Here is a 19,451-nt window from a genome sequence, read left to right as displayed (position 1 = left end):
CAACGCAAGCCTCGTTAAGGTTGGTTGTTGTGACTTTATACATTGTCAGATACTTGAACGTGTCCTTATAATATCATCACTTTACCAAAACACAGCTCTAGTGGACTTAGGAGGTTTTGTGTGGAGATGGGGTTTGGTGAAGGCATTCTATGGGACAAGTGAGTTTAGCTTCCCTTGGGCCTCCTGAAAGATGGGTTTCAGGCCTGTTTTGAAGCAAGCCACACATTTTAAGGGTTGAGCAATAGCTGGTGGGGCACTGCACGTGCTTCTGTATTGTGTGTGTGAGAGAGAGAGTGAGAGAGTTGATGCATACTCCACTTTAGAGACACATTTATTTCAGTCCGGTTAAGGAATACCTGTCCCCCCGAACCTCTGAATGATGTCATACTGTAGGTCATACTTTTTATATTAACCACTTGAACCCTAGCGTCCATATTTTAAGAACTTTAGCCGAAAATAGCCGATCTACAAGCTCACAACGCCTTGCAAGAAAGAGCTTTAGTGTAGAGGGGAAAAAGAACTAAGTATTGACGGTTGAATATCTGAAAACACAAATTGAGATGAATCCAGAATACTCTGATTGTGCTGTCAAAAAATGAAACTATATGGAATCTATTAACAGGTTGTGGGGGGGTCCCTGCTTCATCTCTCTCTCAACTAAGGGGTCCTTGGCCTGAAAACGTTGAAGACCCCTGCTGTATTTTAAACAGAGCCGAACCGGAATAGATTTGTCTCTAGAAGTGCATCGGCCCTGAGAGAGAGCTGTCAGTGTTGTGTGTTGCAAAACCCCTTTGATTATCTGCCTCCCCATTCCTCCCCATCCCTCCCTCCCTCCCTCTCTCTCTCTCTCTCTCTCTCTCTGTCTCTCTGTCTCTCTGTCCCCGCCCCTTTACTGAGGCTCTGAGGCCTGCTTTCTAAGAACCTCCCAGACAAGGTGACAATGACGTCTTCTGACAGCTGCCTGTGTGTGTGTGTGTGTGTGTGTGTGTGTGTGTGTGTGTGTGTGTGTGTGTGTGTGTGTGTGTGTGTGTGTGTGTGTGTGTGTGTGTGTGTGTGTGTGTGTGTGTGTGTGTGTGTGTGTGTGTGTGTGTGTGTGTGTGTGTGTGTGTGTGTGTGTGTGTGTGTGTGTGTGTGTGTGTGAGAGAGAGATAAGAGTTGCCTGCAGCACACACAGTCCCTCCCTACAGACTCGCTCAACCCACAAACGTGATCAGAGTCCGTCCTTGTTTGACCTCACATGTCAGCGTTCAGACTTTTATTGTTAGTTTATGGTTGATAATAATAACAGCACAGCAACATGCATTACTGTTGTTTTTATTGATTGATTGAAAACAACTTTATTTAGAAGTTTGCATAGGAAAAGGTACAGTTTCATGACAGTACTACAGTTCACCGGTACAAGGTCAAATAAAAAGCATAAACCCAAAAAAGCCTATGACTTGTTTCAATTGAGGTCCTTTTTTAAACTCATATAACATTGAATCACAGACAGATAGAACACAGTACTATGCAGAAGATATCATCAAAAAAGTAACACAATGCAAAATGAATGGTATTTACAATAGAAAGGTCGGGGAGGTAAGGATAGGCTTTGTGAGCTTGGCTAAGGCATTTACACTCCATGCTACCATATATTGTATTAACATACTCTGTCAGATTGTATAAGTTATATTAACATACTCTACTATACAGATTGTATAATTTATATTCTATTAACATACTCTACCATACAGATTGTATAAGTTATATTGTATTAACATACTCTACCATACAGATTGTATCAGTTATATTGTATTAACATACTCTACCATACAGATTGTATAAGTTATATTGTATTAACATACTCTACCATACAGGTTGTATAAGTTATATTGTATTAACATACTCTACCATACAGGTTTTACAAGTTATATTGTATTAACATACTCTACCAATACCATACAGATTGTATGAGTTATATTGCATTGTAGGCCTATTATGTAACACCTAAATGGTAAGTGGTAAATGGTATTTATATAGTGCCTTTATCCAAGGCGCTTTACATACAGTATATTGTGCATTACATTCACCCATTCACACACACACATTCATACACTGATGGTGGCAGGCCCGGCGGCACGGCTTTGTATAGTGGTCGCAACCTTAAGCTCACGGACGGCCCCATTAGCCATTGAGTCCTGCCGCCGGCACTTGATGGCGGAGGAAACCATGCAAGGCACCAACCTGCTCACCGGGAGCAACTATAGCCGGGGAGCCACAGGCCCAAAAGCTCAAAGAATAGGGTTTTACCTGTGACGTCATGACATACTTTTAATTTTAGTTTTTTCTATTCATTTGGTCATTAAGGTACACAGAATGAGAGGCCTGCTTTGCCGGAAACTCTGCGAAAAAAAGTTATGGCCATTTGTATATTCACTCCATTGACTTCAATATACAGGAAAGAAACACACCAAATAGAATATGCTTTAAGTAGCATGTGAGGGGTCAAACTAGGGGTTCTTGATGATTCTGAATCCATTGCAAGCATTTGTTTTGCATTAAAAATATTCCTTGGGCTAGAAAACGGACCAAAATAACGGTGAAAAGTGATGACTCATCACTTTTCACAGGTTTGAGAGGCTGAAATCTAGCCCAAGGAATGTTTTTCATGCAAAACAAATGCTTGCAATGGATTCAGAATCATGAAGAACCCTTAGTTTGACCCCTCACATGCTACTTTTTTTGGTGTGTTTTTTTTCCAGTATAGTGAAGTCAATGGGAAACTTTTTTTCGCAGTGTTTCCGGCAGAGCAGGCCTCTCATTCTGTGTACCTTATTGACCAAATTAATAGGAAAAACTAAAATTTGGAGTATGTCATGACATCACAGGTCTTCTCTCATTTTGGCACAGTGGCTCCCCGGCTACTAGGGGTTCAGAGTCTTGCTCAAGGACTCTTCCACACTAACTCTGGGGGAGCCCAGGATCGAACTGGGAACCCTCCGTGTTTTAATGACGGTTTCTCTACCCCTGAGCCACTGCCACCCCTAACTCTCATCTGAAAATGTTTTGTGTCAGAAGGAGCCCGACCCGGTGTCTATACCAGATTTGTGTTGTCGGAATGTTTCTAAAATCTTCCAAATATTTACACATTTCATTTCAAGATTATTATTTGTTAAATAGCAGATCGACAAGCTCACAACACGTTGCACAGCGACCCTGATGACGTGTTGTTAGACGATTCTTTTGGACTTGTTGTTTTCATTAATCTCTCAAAACCTGGCCTGGGATCGCTGGGGTTATCCGGTCGGGAGCAGAAACCACCTACGTCATGTTGTAGTCCTCAAAAGACTATTCTTTGGCCAGAAAGATCAAACCGGAATCAGTTTTAACTAGTGCTGTTCAACGATTAAATATTTTAATCGCGATTAATCGCATGATTTAGCTAGTTAATCGCACGATTAATCGCAAATAAGTCATCAGCTTTTATCAGTTTACAATGTAAATTAGAGGGATATCTTTCAAGTGTTTCGTGGCCCTATTAACTTGGGAGTGGAAAAATAAGCTGGCTTTATGCGAAAGTATGTTAATCTTTTATTCAAATTGAAAACCCAAATAAATCATAATGGTATTGCATTAAACAGACTGCAGCTGATGGGTACAAGGATATGCTTAATTTACTTAATCTTATTACTGTTCACCATCTTTAATTATATTTTATATCAACAGGGATGGACCTTGAAGCCAAAATAGCCAATATTGTAGCCAATGTTTGACCTTAATTACTTGTGAGTAAATTAGAGATATTATAGAGATATAATAGCGGTATTAATAAAATAATTAAATTGTCACTTTATAAATGTGCAGATACCCTGTATATGTATGTTGGATTGTTTACTGTTGAGTGAGAAAACAATATTGCACATTAAGCTGATCATCTGGAGACCTCCCCAAATTATAGTTGAGATAATAATGTTGAGAAACAGTGTCCAAAGGCCAAATGGCTATAATATATAAAATTATGCGATTAATTGCGTTTAAAATAATTAATCGCGATTAACATAATGGTGAGTTAATTGCGATTAATTTAGTTAACTCGAACAGCACTAGTTTTAACCCATAATAATTCCCCTGCGTTCAATGGCATCGTTTTAGAGCCTAGTACCCAATAAAACCCATGATGCAGCGTAGTTTCGCTTTTGGAAAATTTGTTTGGTGTAAGCATCTTTTAGTCCAACTCGTAGCGACTGGCAAGACTACACTAGGCAGGCTACTCGAACATTTAAATAGGGATTGGAGAAACAAACGGGGGGAACCAAAACAAAGCCGAGGCCGCTTCTTCTGCTTATGGTTTCCGCCTAGACCGGATCAAGCGGCCCGTTGTAAACGATCACTAGGCTTTCCCCCGAGAAAGAATGGTGACGCGAGCCAAGGTTACTCAAGACCCAATCTGGCTAGCCATCGTCAAAGAAAAGGTCCTTTTCACTTGTCTGCGGAGTGCGGAGCATAGAAGTCTGTTCTTGAGAGATTACGCAAGAGCATTTATAGGACTCAAGATAGACAAATCCTTTTTAAGCTGTTTTTTTTTTTTAAATCAAACCTCGGTTGGAAGTGAAGTGGTGAATTTTTATTCTATGTGTTCTAGAGCTACAGTATGAAATCTGTGTTCTAGATCTATACATTCTGTGTTCTAGATCTATACTTTCTATGTGCTTTAGTTCTATATTTTTATGAATTCTGAATGAATGAATGATTTTGTCTGGAGGGCCAAATTGTCCTCAATTCTGCATGCACGGGACATGATGTACGGGACACACAAAGCCACTCCTTGGAAGCGGCTTTCACCGCTTCAAAAATACATATACCTGCTTATTTCTCTTGCAAAACTTACCAATGTGTTTTTATTTATTTTGTTTATATTTTTAAAGAGCCAGGCTCGTTAGCGGGCGGCAACGTAGCATCTTTGTGGGCACCTACAGTTTGTAGCGCCCATGCACGAGGACTGGGCGGGATGCGGCCGGGAGGCGAACCCGGACCGCGGGTTTACAAGGCGCTGACGTTACCAGTCTACTAAAGAGCCTGGCTCGACGTCAATGTGGCCACGTCGGTGCCCTGACGTGTCTGCCGTCTGCGTCGTCACCACGTTCCTTCCGCGCACAGTCAGTCACACACGTTTCCCAACGTGTCTGAGGCTTAAAGGGGCACTCCACCACTTTTCAACCTATCTTCAGGGTGGGGCGGGCCAAATGTAGTTCTAAGAGCGGCCATTTCTTGGGTAAACACAGCCTTACACAGGTGTTCTGATTAGACTATAACATTAGTTCTATGCAATCAAACAATTGAAACACCTGTGTTTTGACCCAAGAAATGGCCGCTAAGGACTACAATGACGTAGCCGCTGGCACACACTATAGGTCCTCACTAATGTTCATGATAAAATATCAAAAGAAATTTCAACTCAGTTTGGGTCTCATAGGAGAGCTGTGGGTGGGTCAAATCCTTCTACCGGTGACATCATCAATTGGAAATGCAAGCTAATAGAAACTGCAGGCTTTCTATTCCTGAAAAAGTTGCAATGTTAAAGTGGAAGCCATTGTTCTCGTGATAATAAAAATCTAAATATTTTTTTTCAAAAATATTATTATTATTTTTTTTGGTCAAACGATGATGTCACCGGTAGAAGGATTTGACAGCTCTCCTATGAGACCCAGACAGAATAGTAAAACAATGTGCTATTTTATTATGAACATTAGTGAGGACCCCGACCTATTATATGAAGACAGGTTGAAAAGTGGTGAACTACTCCTTTAAGCTAGATGCAGAATAGACCCACATTTAGAGTGAACATTTTTAACTCAAATCTTTGCTTCTGGGGGTCCCTGGAACAAAACATTTTGAGATGGAGGTCTGTGGACCAAATACTAAAAAAATCTCATTTTAGAGGTTCATGACGTGGCAAAATTCATATCATTTTGGGGGTCCAGGAGGGTCCTTTAATACCACCGATTCTACAAACGTCTGCTAAATCCTACAGTTTTCGAAAATAATAATAATAATAAATACATAAGTTGCTTGTGTGGTTCTCAAACGTTGTCGCGTCAAGGACCCCCAAAATGATATTTGGCCTCGGACCCCCATCTCAAAATATTTTGTTCCAATCCAGGCGGACCCCCAGAAGCAAGATGCAGCCTATCCATTCTTCAGAATATCTATTCTGCATCTAGCTTAGGGCCTCAGACCCGTTGGCAAAAACGAGCATGCGGCACGGCGACGTCGCAGGTCGCACACTGACGCACACTGACGCAGACCGCAGACAGAAAGACAGACAGCAATACAGAACAGATTCAGAACACTAGCAGGACAACATTCCTGTTTATAATAATGTAAACGTATTTATGTATATTAATATACAAACGTCACACTCTGCCGTTTTCTTAAGCACGTCCGTCCTGTAGGTATTTAACGGTTAGCTTGTTGTTGTTGTTGTCGTCGTGTAAAAAGCAACATGTCTGCTGCTGGGGGAGACAAACACTCCAACACGGAACCATGGGGAGGCTTCGATGACAACCTCATCCAGGTAAACAAATACACTCAATGGAGGACAGTCAGTGGTTCTCAAACTTTCACGTTTCAAGGTCTTCACTTAACTCTGACAGTGTACAAATGGATGTACACTGTCAGAGTTACAGACTTGTATGGGTCCATTCAGACCCCCATAAAAGGAACCCACAGTCAGAGTCCCTGGAATCCACTTTGAGAACCACTGATGTAGGCTACAGTTTTTGCATTGTACAATATTGTTGTATTCTTTTGCATAGTATTGTTTATTATGTGTATGTCATTTAATACAGTACAAAGGACCCTAAAGTAAACAACCATAGTGCTTTCTTGGGTTTAAATCTTATTAGTAGACCTTGTATGTGAACTGTACTGTCCTGTGCTTTTCCTAAGCGAACAAATTGCTACTAAAGCATTCAATCAATCAAATCAATCAATCAGTACTAGTCAGTCATAATGCATATAGTGGTACTGATCGTGCTGGTAGTTCTGCAGTAGTGGTAATTAAGTATTAATTGAGTGGTAAAAGAGTATTATTATTGTCTATATCTGTCATTTAATGTCTCAATGTAAACAAGCCATGGTGCTTTCTTGGGTTTAAATCCTAGTAGTAGACCTTGTATCTGAACTTTACTGTCCTGCCTTGTATTGTGCTTTTCCTATGTGAACTGCTAATAAAGTATTCAATCAATACATCAATCAATCAGTTAGCAGGGCCGGCGGCAGCCCACACTGGCAGAGGGTGCTATGCTTTAAGTGAAGGATACCCAACTCAAATCGGCCAGGTGAAAACAAAAGGCTAAATTTTGCATACCAATGGGAGTGTGTGCCAAACCGGTTGTGGCCAGCCAATGCTGATCTACTGTATTATAATGTAAATTTCGGGAATTACTGAGAGGTGGGGGTGCTCCCTGGCCAAAATGAGGGTGCAAAGCAGGCCTCAGCAGTCAGCACCCTCGTAGAACCGGCCCTGTCAGTCAGTAGTAGTCAGTCATAATACATGGTGGTAGTAATAGTGGTGCCACTATGGTGATAGGTATAGTTCTACAGTAGTGATAGTATTATAGTGGCACTCGTACTTGAGTATTTAATGGTATTATTATCTAATGGTAAATACTGGGGTTACACTGGCAACAGGATCAGTGAACACCAAGTGCAGTTGAAATAGCAGCAGATAATCGGTTGTAAATGACACGTTGTTGTGGCTCCGCCCCCACAGGGGAGTGGCTCGGCTGTGATTGACATGGAGAACATGGACGACACGTCGGGCTCCAGCTTCGAGGACATGGGTGACGTCCACCAGAGGATGAAGGTACAGAGAACTACACCTCCCACAATGCACTTGTTGTTTCTTCCCCTGTGAAGGAGGAAGAGGAGGTGATTCAATTGTTCTCGTGTGTGTGTGTGTGTGTGTGTGCGCGTGTGCGCGTGTGCGTGTGTGTGTGTGTGTGTGTGTGTGTGTGCGTGTGCGTGCACGTGCGTGCGCGTGCGTGCAGGAGGAAGAGGAGGTGGCTGCGGAGGCTGCTGCCACCGAGGAGGAAGAGGAGGGCATCCCAGAGGACGGAGAGTTCCTGGGGATGAAGGGCATCAAGGGCCAGCTGGGGAGACAGGTGGCTGACGAGGTAAGGAAGGACACCACCCGTTAAAGGCATAGTATGGAACGTTTCACTGTGTTTACATAACAAAACGATTAAAACATTCAAGTGTGAACAGCGCTTAAGGCGAGGCTTGTGGTGTGAAATCGACGATTTAACTTTATTTCGTGGGCAACCATGTTTCGTATTAAACAATTGGACATGTGAAGTTGCCATTTTGGCAACTTGATACATTCCTTCTCTCGCGCGCACTCTCTGCTATGATGTGAGCTACTGCCGATCTTTTTTCCCCCTAAGATTATGGTAATTGTTCGGGCTGAGCCTTAAAAACACTTTCTATGCCTTAAATGGAGATCTCCGTTTTAGCACTTTTATTTGCTTCTATGCTAGTGTTTTTAGTGTTCTTGGAAGATGATCGCACGCGTGCACACTGCCGTGCATGTGCTCCGATTTGTTGCGGTGCTTTCTACACCCTTACTGTGTGTGAGCGACCGGTGGTTTGGCCTCCTTGTTGTTTTCACTCCGCCCGAGCAGCTCACACATTCATGCGGGCGGGGCCATGTGGAAGCCTAGAACCAGAGGAAAGCGTGCTTCTTCTTCTGCAGTTAAATGGGAACGGATGTTTTGTTTAAGCGTTATTTCATCTCCTAGCAACTATTAGCAACTGAGGCTCGATCAAACGGTAGACAACGGCTATCTTAATACTCTGATTAAAAAATAATAATAAATGCTAAGACGGAGGTCTCCATTTTAGGCAAGGCTTAGTTACCAAAATCATAAAGTTGTCCAGGCAAGAAATGTGTTAATTCTCCGGCCTGTTGAGAACCCTAATGCAGTGGTTCCCACTGGTGCTTTGGAAACCGTGCCCTAATGTGTGTCATCATTGCTGCAGGTGTGGCAGGCAGGGAAGCGGCAGGCGTCCAAAGCCTTCAACCTGTACGGCAACATCGACATCCTGAGACCCTACTTCGACGTGGAGCCGGTGCAGGTCAGGAACCGGTGAGTCAGTTTACTGGTTGACCCTTACCCTGGGTTAGGATGGTGAGTCAGTTTACTGGTTGACCCAAACCCCAGGCTAGGAAAGCAAAATTTTAATTTATTTGTAGTCCTTTGATTAAAATGTAATTTAGTTTGTCACGTTTAAGTCATCTGAAATGCTCACAATGCATCGCTAATCTAAATTTAAAAAGTGAACAGAAAACAAATTGATCCATGTGTGTGCGTGTTTTTTTCTTTTTTTTACGAGACTCAATGTGTGTGTGTTTATTTCAGGTTGATAGAGTCTATGATTCCTGTACGAATGATCAACTTCCCACAGGTACGTAACATTGGCCTGACACTGGCCTGAATGCATGTAAGAAATGTTAATTGAACGGTTGCAGGCACATCCAGATAGAGCTAGTGGGTTAGCATAGTTAAAGATTGATTCAATACCAGTAGTCTACATAATGTTCTCATCTCGTGTGTGTGTGTGTGTGTGTGTGTGTGTGTGTGTGTGTGTGTGTGTGTGTGTGTGTGTGTGTGTGTGTGTGTGTGTGTGTGTGTGTGTGTGTGTGTGTGTGTGTGTGTGTGTGTGTGTGTGTGTGTGTAGAAGGTAGCAGGGGAGCTGTATGGACCCATGATGCTGGTGTTCACCCTGGTGGCCATCCTGCTGCACGGCATGAAGACGTCGGGGACGGTCATTGTAAGACATCAAGGGCTCTATTATGATCCAGGTCTTATGCCTTATGCCTTAACTTCTTTACCTTTTTTTCACTATTTTGAAAAACATTTTTAAATACTTCAAATGCTGATCTACATCTGCACGTTGTGAACTTGCAGATCAGCTATTTGAAATATTTAAAAAACAAAAACAAAATAGTCAAAAAAGGCAAAGAGGTTAAGGCATAAGGCATAAGACCTGGTTCATAATAGGGCCCTAAGACTCTCTGTCCTTCTGTCCTACTGAGAACACTGCACACTGCATTAGTCCCTGTTTAGATGGCTAAATAAACTATCAGTGCCTTCTGTTCAAGACGGCAACAGCACTTTCAGGGGTTGAAAATTCAAACAAAATAAGTGAAACCACCTTCCAGAGTGGGAATCTTTGAAAACACTCCGTCTCGCGTCTCTGTGTACACCGGCAATACAGGGGAAACCACAACACGTGTGCCGTCATCATGGCTCATGTCAGCAAACAAACAACAAACAGCTGTGATAGGAGGCAGAAGTGGTTCTGCGCATTCGTGACTGGATATTTTCATTTTTGTTCGAACATTACTACGCATTTCATACCTTGCCATGATGTGACTCCAAATATTGGTTAGATGTCTGACTTGCCTGATATCATACCTGCCACAACCCAAACCTTTGACAAAATATAATTTTGCTTTAAAACATAGTCCCTATTCTGGGCGTGTCGTAATAGGCAAAAAAGACAGTCTGTAAAAATTATAAAGTAAAACGTTCTGAGCTTGTAAATTCTGTCATATCGCCCCTGTCGGGTGGAAACCTCATATGTCTAAAACTGTATCTTTTCAGGATTCAAATAAAAAAAAACTGCAAATTAGCAGATCTACAAGCTCAAAACACTTCGCTTCGCGCCACGTTTTGAGTGACGCTGTAGTATGATCAAGTAGGGGAGTTAATTGATGAAAAAACACAAAAAAGTTAAATTACAGAGATTAGAGGTTTCTGCACCACAGCAACGACATAGGATTTAAATGGTTAACTGTCTGCTATTGTAGCCTCGCCCGGGAGGCGAACCCGGGACCCTGATATCCGATGGCATATACAGTATGTTACAGTCAGCCAAAGAGCCAGGCTCGCTAGCGAGCAGCAACACACACCGTATAGCCTACAGTCGTCCCCTCTACCTGGAAGCGCGACCACGCGCGCTGGCCGACTAAAACGGGTGTCCAAGCGCGACTCATGGAGGGACTGTCGTCGACTACCAGACTTGACGGAGCACCCGACAGAGTACCTATTTGTACCGCGGCCACCAATGTAGCCTCGGCTAGGAGGCGAACCCGGGACCCTGATATCCGATGGCATGTGCGTTACCAGTCAGCCAAAGAGCCAGGCTCGTAAGCCGAGCTGCAACGCACACACCGTATAGCCTACACTATTAGCAGTATGGTGTTGTGACTGTTTGACCTCTGATAGAGTGTGTGTGTGTGTGTGTGTGTGTGTGTGTGTGTGTGTGTGTGTGTGTGTGTGTGTGTGTGTGTGTGTGTGTGTGTGTGTGTGTGTGTGTGTGTGTGTGTGTGTGTGTGTGTGTGTGTGTGTGTGTGTCACAGAGAGAGGGGACCCTCATGGGGACGGCCATAGGGACATGTTTCATTGTGTGTGTGTGTGTGTGTGTGTGTGTGATTCACAGAGAGAGGGGACCCTCATGGGGACCGCCATAGGGACATGTTTCGGGTACTGGCTGGGTGTCTCGTCCCTCATCTACTTCCTGGCGTACTTGGTCAACTCCCAGATCACCATGCTACAGATGATGTCCCTACTGGTCAGTTCTAAAAAAGAAAATACACCTTTTATCACTTGTGTATTACCGCTATGTCATATCATACATAATTTAACCACTTTCAAATTGGCTTCCCTATTTTAGGCATGAATGGTTGAATATTTTTTACGTAACTTTTTAAAGTAAACTTCAGGTTTTCTCCAGAATATGTATGACACTGATTTACTTACTATCATATTAGGAGTCCACTAGTACTAGTGGTTGGTTACAGTTTACAGTTTACAATTTAGGCATTTAGCAGACGCTTTTAATCCAAAGCAACTTACAGCAGATACAACATCACAATAATAAACAAGATAATAGGTCAGTACATTAACAGCAATATAACAATGTAAATGGATATCTATCTAGAGAAAACACAATATAATCAAAAAAAAAAAAAAAAAATGCTGACTAGCTTCATGTATGGTCATTGAGTTTACTGTAGTGCTAAGGCTTTAGGTGGAGTCTGAAAAGGTGAGTCTTCAGTCCACGGCGAAAGGTAGCGAGTGAGTCCGTTGTTCTAAGTGCGACAGGGAGTTTATTCCACAACTTGGGAGCCAAGAGGGCAAACTGTCTCGGACAAGTGGATTTTTGCCCTGGAGTTTTTAGCGAGGGTTCGGTCAGCATTAGGGTTGGGATCCGTTTGGTTTGAACCGATTCCGAGTCTTTTTCGGGTACCCCTTTTCGGTTCCGGGTAGAACCGGTTCCTAAAACGGTTCCGGAAGTTCTCATATACTGTATATAAATAGGCATATGTGTATAAATATTTTTATATGAGATACTTAAAGTGTGGTTCCAGTGGAAATAAGCCTCGGCTTTCCAGGATCTCCTTTTAGTTGACCTTGTACCAGTGATTTGTCATGAAACTGTACTTTTTTTCTATTGCAAACTTCTAATAAATTATTCATCAATTAATATAGGCATATGTGTATATGCCTATATAGATATAGATCTATCTTTCATAATTATTATAATAAAGTGATTCCCTGTTTACTACAGCAACTTATATAACTACTATTTCAACTTAACCACAATAAAAATGCATGGTTAAGCCAAGGGTGGACTTTCAAATAGTGGAGAATACATAATATTTAACAATGAATAGCTGATCTGGTATCTACAAGCTCACAACGCGTCGCACACAACGTGCTGTGAGCTTGTAGATCGGCTAGTCTTTCGTTGTCATCATCATCCCAGCTGCTACCAGTGTGAAAGCTGAACCTCAGACAAACGTCGCGTCCGTCATATGCAACACCATGAATGAAGTACCAGCCGAGTGAATTGTACATTGCGCTACGTGGTTAGCAGCTAGCTGCTAGGCTACTGAAGAAAGTGAAACGGCAGGCGTCAGCTGCAGTCACTGGTACAGAGTTTAGGAGACTGCACATTTGCAGGAAAGGATTGCACTGCATTTCGTTCACTTTGCATTCGTTTTTTCCTCTCTTGTAAAGTGCAACCACAATCGTGAGTAGTTTTGCTGCTGCGCTAACGTTAGCTCCGTCTGTCTCGAAGGATACTAGCATTCTGATCCTGGATCAGCTGTTGTAGACTCTGCTTTGAGTGGGCGTATCCACCTCGCTCACACATGTAGCGAGACGTCACCACAGTCGCTTGAAATGCACACAGCTGGTCCAAATGAACGCAAATGAAAATTCCAGGAACCGTTATAGGAACCGGTCATGAAAATATGATGGAACCGGCTCCGGTTCCTCAATTTCGGAACCGGGTACGCGAAGAACCGGTTCCGGATCCCAACCCTAGTCAGCATCCCTGTGTTGGCTGATCTAAGTGAACGAGTGGGGGTGTAGGGGTTGATCAGGTTTTGGAGGTATGGAGGAGCCATACCTTTGGCTGCCTTGAAGGTCAGCATCAGTGTTCTGTATTCCATGCGGGCCGCAACCGGGAGCCAGTGGAGGCTGCGGAGAAGGGGAGAGACATGTGAGGTTCTGGGGTTTTGTTTGCAAGGGCCTCCATAACATGGACCTCCAAAGGGGAAGATTCTTTCTTTTAGCCACTGCGCGCCGTGCTCTTCATCATAATGATAATGTTTGTGTATTTCCAGGGTTACGGCCTGTTTGGCCACTGTGCGGTGCTCTTCATCACCTACAACGTTCACTTCCACTCTCTGTTCTACCTGCTGTGGCTGGTGGTGGGAGGGCTGTCCACGCTACGCATGGTAAGAGAACTACGTTACCCAGCAGCACCTTGGATAACAACACACTATGATGCAATGGTTTTACATTGTAGTTCAAAGACTTGGATAACACACTACTACCTATGTATACGGAAATTTAAACTCAGAATTGTGAGAACAAAATAATCGGGTCTGAGCTAAGTATAAATCAGGCATTACGATGCCATCACGGCCCGCCAAAAAGGCATCGACTAAATAAACTATAGATTTAGTTGATGTTGAATAAAAGAATGTCTCCTTTTTACAATCCACCCGGCCTGCAGGTGGCGGTGATGCTGTCTCGTACCGTTGGCCAGACGCCCCGTCTGGTCATCTGCGGCTCGTTGGCAGCTCTCCACATGCTGTTCCTGCTCTACCTGCACTTTGCCTACCACAAGATAGTAGAAGGTAATGTCTTATTATACCTACCACAAGATAGTAGAAGGGTACTGTCTTATTATACCTACCACAAGATAGTAGAAGGGTACTGTCTTATTATACCTACCACAAGATAGTAGAAGGTAATGTCTTATTATACCTACCACAAGATAGTAGAAGGTACTGTCTTATTATACCTACCACAAGATAGTAGAAGGTAATGTCTTATTATACCTACCACAAGATAGTAGAAGGTACTGTCTTATTATACCTACCACAAGATAGTAAGGTACTGTCTTATTATACCTACCTCAAGATAGTAGAAGGTACTGTCTTATTATACCTACCACAAGATAGTAGAAGGTACTGTCTTATTATACCTACCACAAGATAGTAGAAGGTATGTATGCACAGTAGGGGAGGCACGGTGGCACAGTTAATATCGCTTTCGCCTCACAGCTAGAAGGTCACACCTTTGATTCCCGCTGTGGGCGCTGGGGGCGTGTTTTCTCCTCGTCGTGCCCATACCCTAAGTGGAGTTGGTAAAAGGGCCTTTCTGTGTGGAGTTTGCATGTTCTTCGTAGGTACCCTCACAAACAAACATGCAGGAATCCTGGTCTTTGTAATGCCTCCCCCTGGACAGCCTGATTGAGGGGAAAGGATCTGGTTGGAATAACGTGTTCCTTCCATGCGTTACGTCCTACCGGGTAAGCTCCCCCCTGTCAGGTGATAAGAAGCAGCCTGCTCACTCCTCAAGCCCTGAAGGAAGCATGAGCTCATAGGCCAGTCAATCTAAGCCAAAAAAAAGGCCCAACCCAAAAGAAATTGCAATAGTAATCATTCAGGGTTTTTTATGATGCTTTGGGTCATCCAAATAAAATGTTACAAGTTGTGAATTATATTATTGGATCAAGGTAAATTCAGGGGGTTCGAGTTTGGGTCCATTCACTTACTATCCACAACTTTCCCACGTCCCGTCGTGCATTGCGCAGAAGTTGTGCGGCAGTTTCCGGCGTCGCAGCGGTTGCATCTGCGACGCGACGTGAGCTTGCATGTCTGCTGTTAACCGGAAGTGTCCCACAGATAATACTACAGTAAATTCTCACGGAAACAGGTGGATACAGAAAAAAAGACCCCCCAAACAAATCTTCTTTAAGTAGCATGTGAGGGGTCTAACCAGGGGTTTTTCATGATTCCGAATCCATTGCAAGCATTTGTTTTGCACGAAAAACATTCCCTGGGCTAAAAATGGACCACAAAACTATGGTTTATTGATGATTCACTTTTTTACTAAACCCCTAGTTAGACCCCTTACATGGTACTGAAAGAAGATTTTTTGGGGGGTCTTTTTTTCCTGTATAGTAAGTTAACTCATACCCTGCCAAAAAAGACGTTTTCTATAATAAAAACGTCTTTTTAACTATGGACCCCCCTGCCAGGCGTCTTCTGGACGTCTTTTAAAAAAAAAATAATAATAAAAAAAAAAAAAAAAAAAATCAAAATGTTTTTTTGAAAAAAATGTTTTTGAAAAAAAAAAAAAAATTGGACCTCCAACAGTGTACTAGCCATGATCGCGATCGCGAAATTGCATGTTTAACCCCCATACCAACCCCATCTTTCAAACATGGCAGCCATGTTTGTTTACATTTGAAGAAAACATAAGGGCTGCCTTCTCCTGAATGCCTGAACGGATTTCCAAGCGGATTTTTTTGTTTGAAAGCTGTGAAAAGCATGCACATGCATAGTGCATGATCTGTGCATGAATGTGTGCACCAGTGTGCACACTATTTTTTTAACCCTTTGTTGGCGAACCGGCAATATAAGAGGTCCCACTTTAAATATGGCACTGAAGAAGTTAATGGACCCAAACTCGAACACCCTGATTTTACCTTGATCAACTGAATATAATTCACAACTTTTAATATGTTATTTGGATGACCCAAAGGATCATAAAAAAACTCTGAATGACTACTATTGCAATTTATTTTGCTTATCAGTTCGGGGCTCTCCCCAGGTTGGCAGAGGGAGAACAGCGCCCAGGATTACAGTTTTGGCAATTGGCACTGGGTGAAAAATTGGGTTACAAAACCGTGAATTAAAAGTGTTTGTGTTTTGTTCCTCAGGTCTGCTGGACACTCTGGAAGGACCCAACGTCCCGCCCTTCCAGCGGGTGGCCAGAGATGTGCCTGAGGTGGCCGTCACCATCGTCAACGCCACCGTCAGGACCCTGGGGGTGGCTCTGCTGCAGTCCCACTGAGCGTGACAGGATGTGACAGACATACTCCCATTCATTCACACGACGGCGCGCACATTGCCCAAAAGAACTTCTGTCTTCTGTTAGCCTGGGAGATCAGAGATTTAAACCCATTAGTTCTACAAATGTCTTCTAAATTTGTAGAATTCTCTGAAAAATGTATGTTATCAGTGGTTCTCAAAACTTGTCAAGGACCCCCAACATTATATGTATTTGGCTGCCAATGCCCATCTCAAAATAAGTTGTTCCAGAGACCCCCAGAAGCAGATTTGAGTTAAAAATGGTTAAAGTGGATACACACCTGTAAGGGTCCATTTGGTTCCATTTGTACTCTAAGACTTACAGTAAGAGTCAATTTAGACCAATATGGACTTTCCAAGGCTGATATCAACTGATTAATGCAATTATTACATCATAATTATACTGCAGTCCATACATAATGTTTAGTAACCGACCCCCAAGTGCTGAAATCTCTACTGCTGAGCTGATAACAAGATGGCAACTTGAATTGAGCTAGAACTAGTTTATGAGCTTAATGCAGTACCACTTTCAACCAGTAGGTGTCACACCAGACCGCAGGATCTAAAAGTCTCAATAGATGAGCAAGGAGACTGCTCTGCTGTGATGTATCTTGTAAATGTACAAATTAATATCATTTCATACATACATCATTTTCATTAACTTTCTTCATCAGTAGCCTATATTTCCGTAATAATGTGTCTTGAAATTAAACGAAAACTTAACAAACTTTGAAAACAACAAGGTAATGTGCCGTATCGGCATCTTTAAGCCACCGAAATAATGGCACAAAGTGCAAATATTGTCCTCATGTATCGGAACACCTTTACTGTTTTGTCTTGACATCTCAACCCAATAAGACCTGCACGATTCTACACATGTCTTCTAAATCCTTCTAAGGTTTTTTCAAACGTTCTCATGTCAAGGACCCCACAAGGCCGCCAACCCCCATCTGAAAAGATTTTGTTCCAGGGACCACCCAGAAGCAAAGATTTTTAGTTACAAATGTTCGCTTTAAAAATATATATTCAAAGATTTGCACACATTTTCATGATTTAAGACAAATAGCAGATCCACAAGCTCATAGCGCGGCACTCAGTGCCACGCTTTGAGCTTGTATATCTGCAATTTTTGAATAGCAAAGTATAAAATAATGGTTAAAGTGGTTAAAATTTAAAGTGACACAGATGCGTTCCAGGTGGGAGGCTCTCTCCATTCCGACATTTCGCCACTCCGAAATTGACTTCTTATTGTCGGAGTGGCGACACTCCCATGGGGGTTCGGTTTAGGGTTAGGGTTAGAGATAGGGTTAGTGTCGGAATGGAGACATGTCGGACAGGAGACATGTCGGAGTGGAGAGATGCACTCGTTCCAGGTCTTGTCGTCTTAAACTGCAGGTATGAGGCCGATTGTACAATGCCTTCTAAATCAGCCGTTCTCACACTAGATTTTTTTTAAATGCTCAAAAACAGCAGATGTACAAGCTCGCAGCGCGGCACAAAGTGACCCGCTGTGAGCTTGTAGATCATCCTTTTTTATTTTATTTTTATTGCCAATGCTAAAATCTACAATGACACTGGTGCTTTCCTGGGTTTTCATGGTGTTGCTGGAGAGAATAGTTTTCATAGATAGTTACATTTAATTCTGTGGTTCTCAAATGTTTTCACGTCAAGGACCCCCAAATTGATATGTATTTGGCTGTGGACCCCCATCTCAAAAATATGTTTTGCCAGGGACCCCCCAGAAGCAAAGATTTGGAATAAACAATGTTCACTTTAAAAATATATATATATATTGTATAAGTATAATATATTCAGAGATTTTCACAAATGTTCATGATTTTTCAAAAAATAGCAGATGTACAACAAGCTTAGTACAAAGTGACGTGCTGTGAGCTTGTATATCTGCTATTTGTTTAATGGCCAACCGCGTGGAAGATATGGATAAAGTGGTTAAAATGATTGTTATCAACTTTAGCTGAGGACCCCTGGGGGTCCCCGGACCCCACTTTGAGAACCAATAGCTTTCAGTGAAGTCTATCCATAGATTGATTAATTAACAGGTGGGGTGAATACAATCCTTTCGTTTTTTTGTTTGTATGTTTTTTTGTTGTTGGTTACACACAAGATGTTTGTACATTTATTCGTTTTTATCTGTCTATAATGTTATTTGTTTGGGGGTTTTGTTTCATTTGTATTTATAGGGTTATTGTACAGAAAGGTACAACAGAAAATAAAACTTTATGGACCATTATTTGTCGTTGTGGTCATAACTCATAATGAAATAACCTGTTCTGGGAGATTGTAAACTGAATAGCGGCTACATGTGTGACCAAAACGCCACAGGTTTGATGTGCAGTGGTTCTCTAACTTTTTCATGACAAGGACTCCAAATTAATATGTATTTAACCGGCGACCGCCATCTGAAAATATTCGGTTCCTTTTTTTACATTTTTTTTATAGCAAATCACCATGCTCATGTGAGCTCATAGATGGGCTATCAAATTATTAAAGTGGTTTTGCTGATTTTGGATGATAACCTATTTTGCTGGGGGAACCCCTGGAAGTCATGTTGGGGTGAACTACTCTTTTTTTATGTATTAATTATTAATATGTAGGTTAGGCTATTATAAGTTGAAGCAAATAATTATTACTTTTCGGGTGGAAACCTCTTATGTCCAAAATATCATAGCTCAAAACGCATCACTGCAGATGCAGAATAGAGGTGGGATGTTCGCGAACGAATCGAGTCTTTTGAACGGCTCTTTGAAATGAACGATAGGTTCGCAGTAGGGAGCTGTTCCTTTTTTTTTTTAGGAATAAAAAAATACTTTGGTAAAAGTATATGCAATAGAGAAGTTAAAATATACTTGAGCAAAAGTACAAACGTATTGGTATAAACATGTAGACCTACTTAAAATACCAATAGTAGAAAGTACTCATTTGAAAATAGCAGATCAACAAGCTCACAAACAATGCGTCGCAAGTCTCGCAACACGACACATTGTGA

At 42.2% G+C, this 19,451-nt stretch overlaps 1 protein-coding gene across 1 annotated transcript; it reads left to right on the top strand.

Moving 5' to 3' along the window:
• Positions 1 to 6,284: 6,284 nt before the first annotated feature.
• On the top strand, positions 6,285 to 18,695 carry yipf3 (Yip1 domain family, member 3). The gene is made up of 10 exons (XM_080740386.1): positions 6,285 to 6,553; positions 7,754 to 7,846; positions 8,031 to 8,156; positions 9,022 to 9,128; positions 9,402 to 9,447; positions 9,721 to 9,813; positions 11,488 to 11,619; positions 13,682 to 13,795; positions 14,077 to 14,200; positions 16,294 to 18,695. The coding sequence occupies exons 1-10, from the start codon at positions 6,482 to 6,484 to the stop codon at positions 16,425 to 16,427; spliced, it is 1,041 nt and encodes a 346-aa protein (XP_080596512.1). The 5' UTR covers positions 6,285 to 6,481; the 3' UTR covers positions 16,428 to 18,695.
• The last annotated feature ends 756 nt before the right edge of the window (positions 18,696 to 19,451 follow it).

The sequence above is a fragment of the Nannobrachium achirus genome (assembly GCF_963921795.1).
Source record: "Nannobrachium achirus genome assembly, chromosome: 13".
NCBI classification, from domain to species: Eukaryota; Metazoa; Chordata; class Actinopteri; order Myctophiformes; family Myctophidae; genus Nannobrachium; species Nannobrachium achirus.
Note: the sequence above shows the minus strand (reverse complement) of the source record. Positions and strands in the feature narration are given on the sequence as shown.

Coding starts and splice junctions, on each gene's coding strand:
- yipf3 (XM_080740386.1), top strand. CDS start 6,482: ATGTCTGCTGCTGGGGGAGACAAACACTCCAACACGGAACCATGGGGA. Junction 9,448..9,720: donor GAATGATCAACTTCCCACAG/GTACGTAACATT, acceptor GTGTGTGTGTAG/AAGGTAGCAGGGGAGCTGTA. Junction 9,814..11,487: donor AGACGTCGGGGACGGTCATT/GTAAGACATCAA, acceptor TGTGATTCACAG/AGAGAGGGGACCCTCATGGG.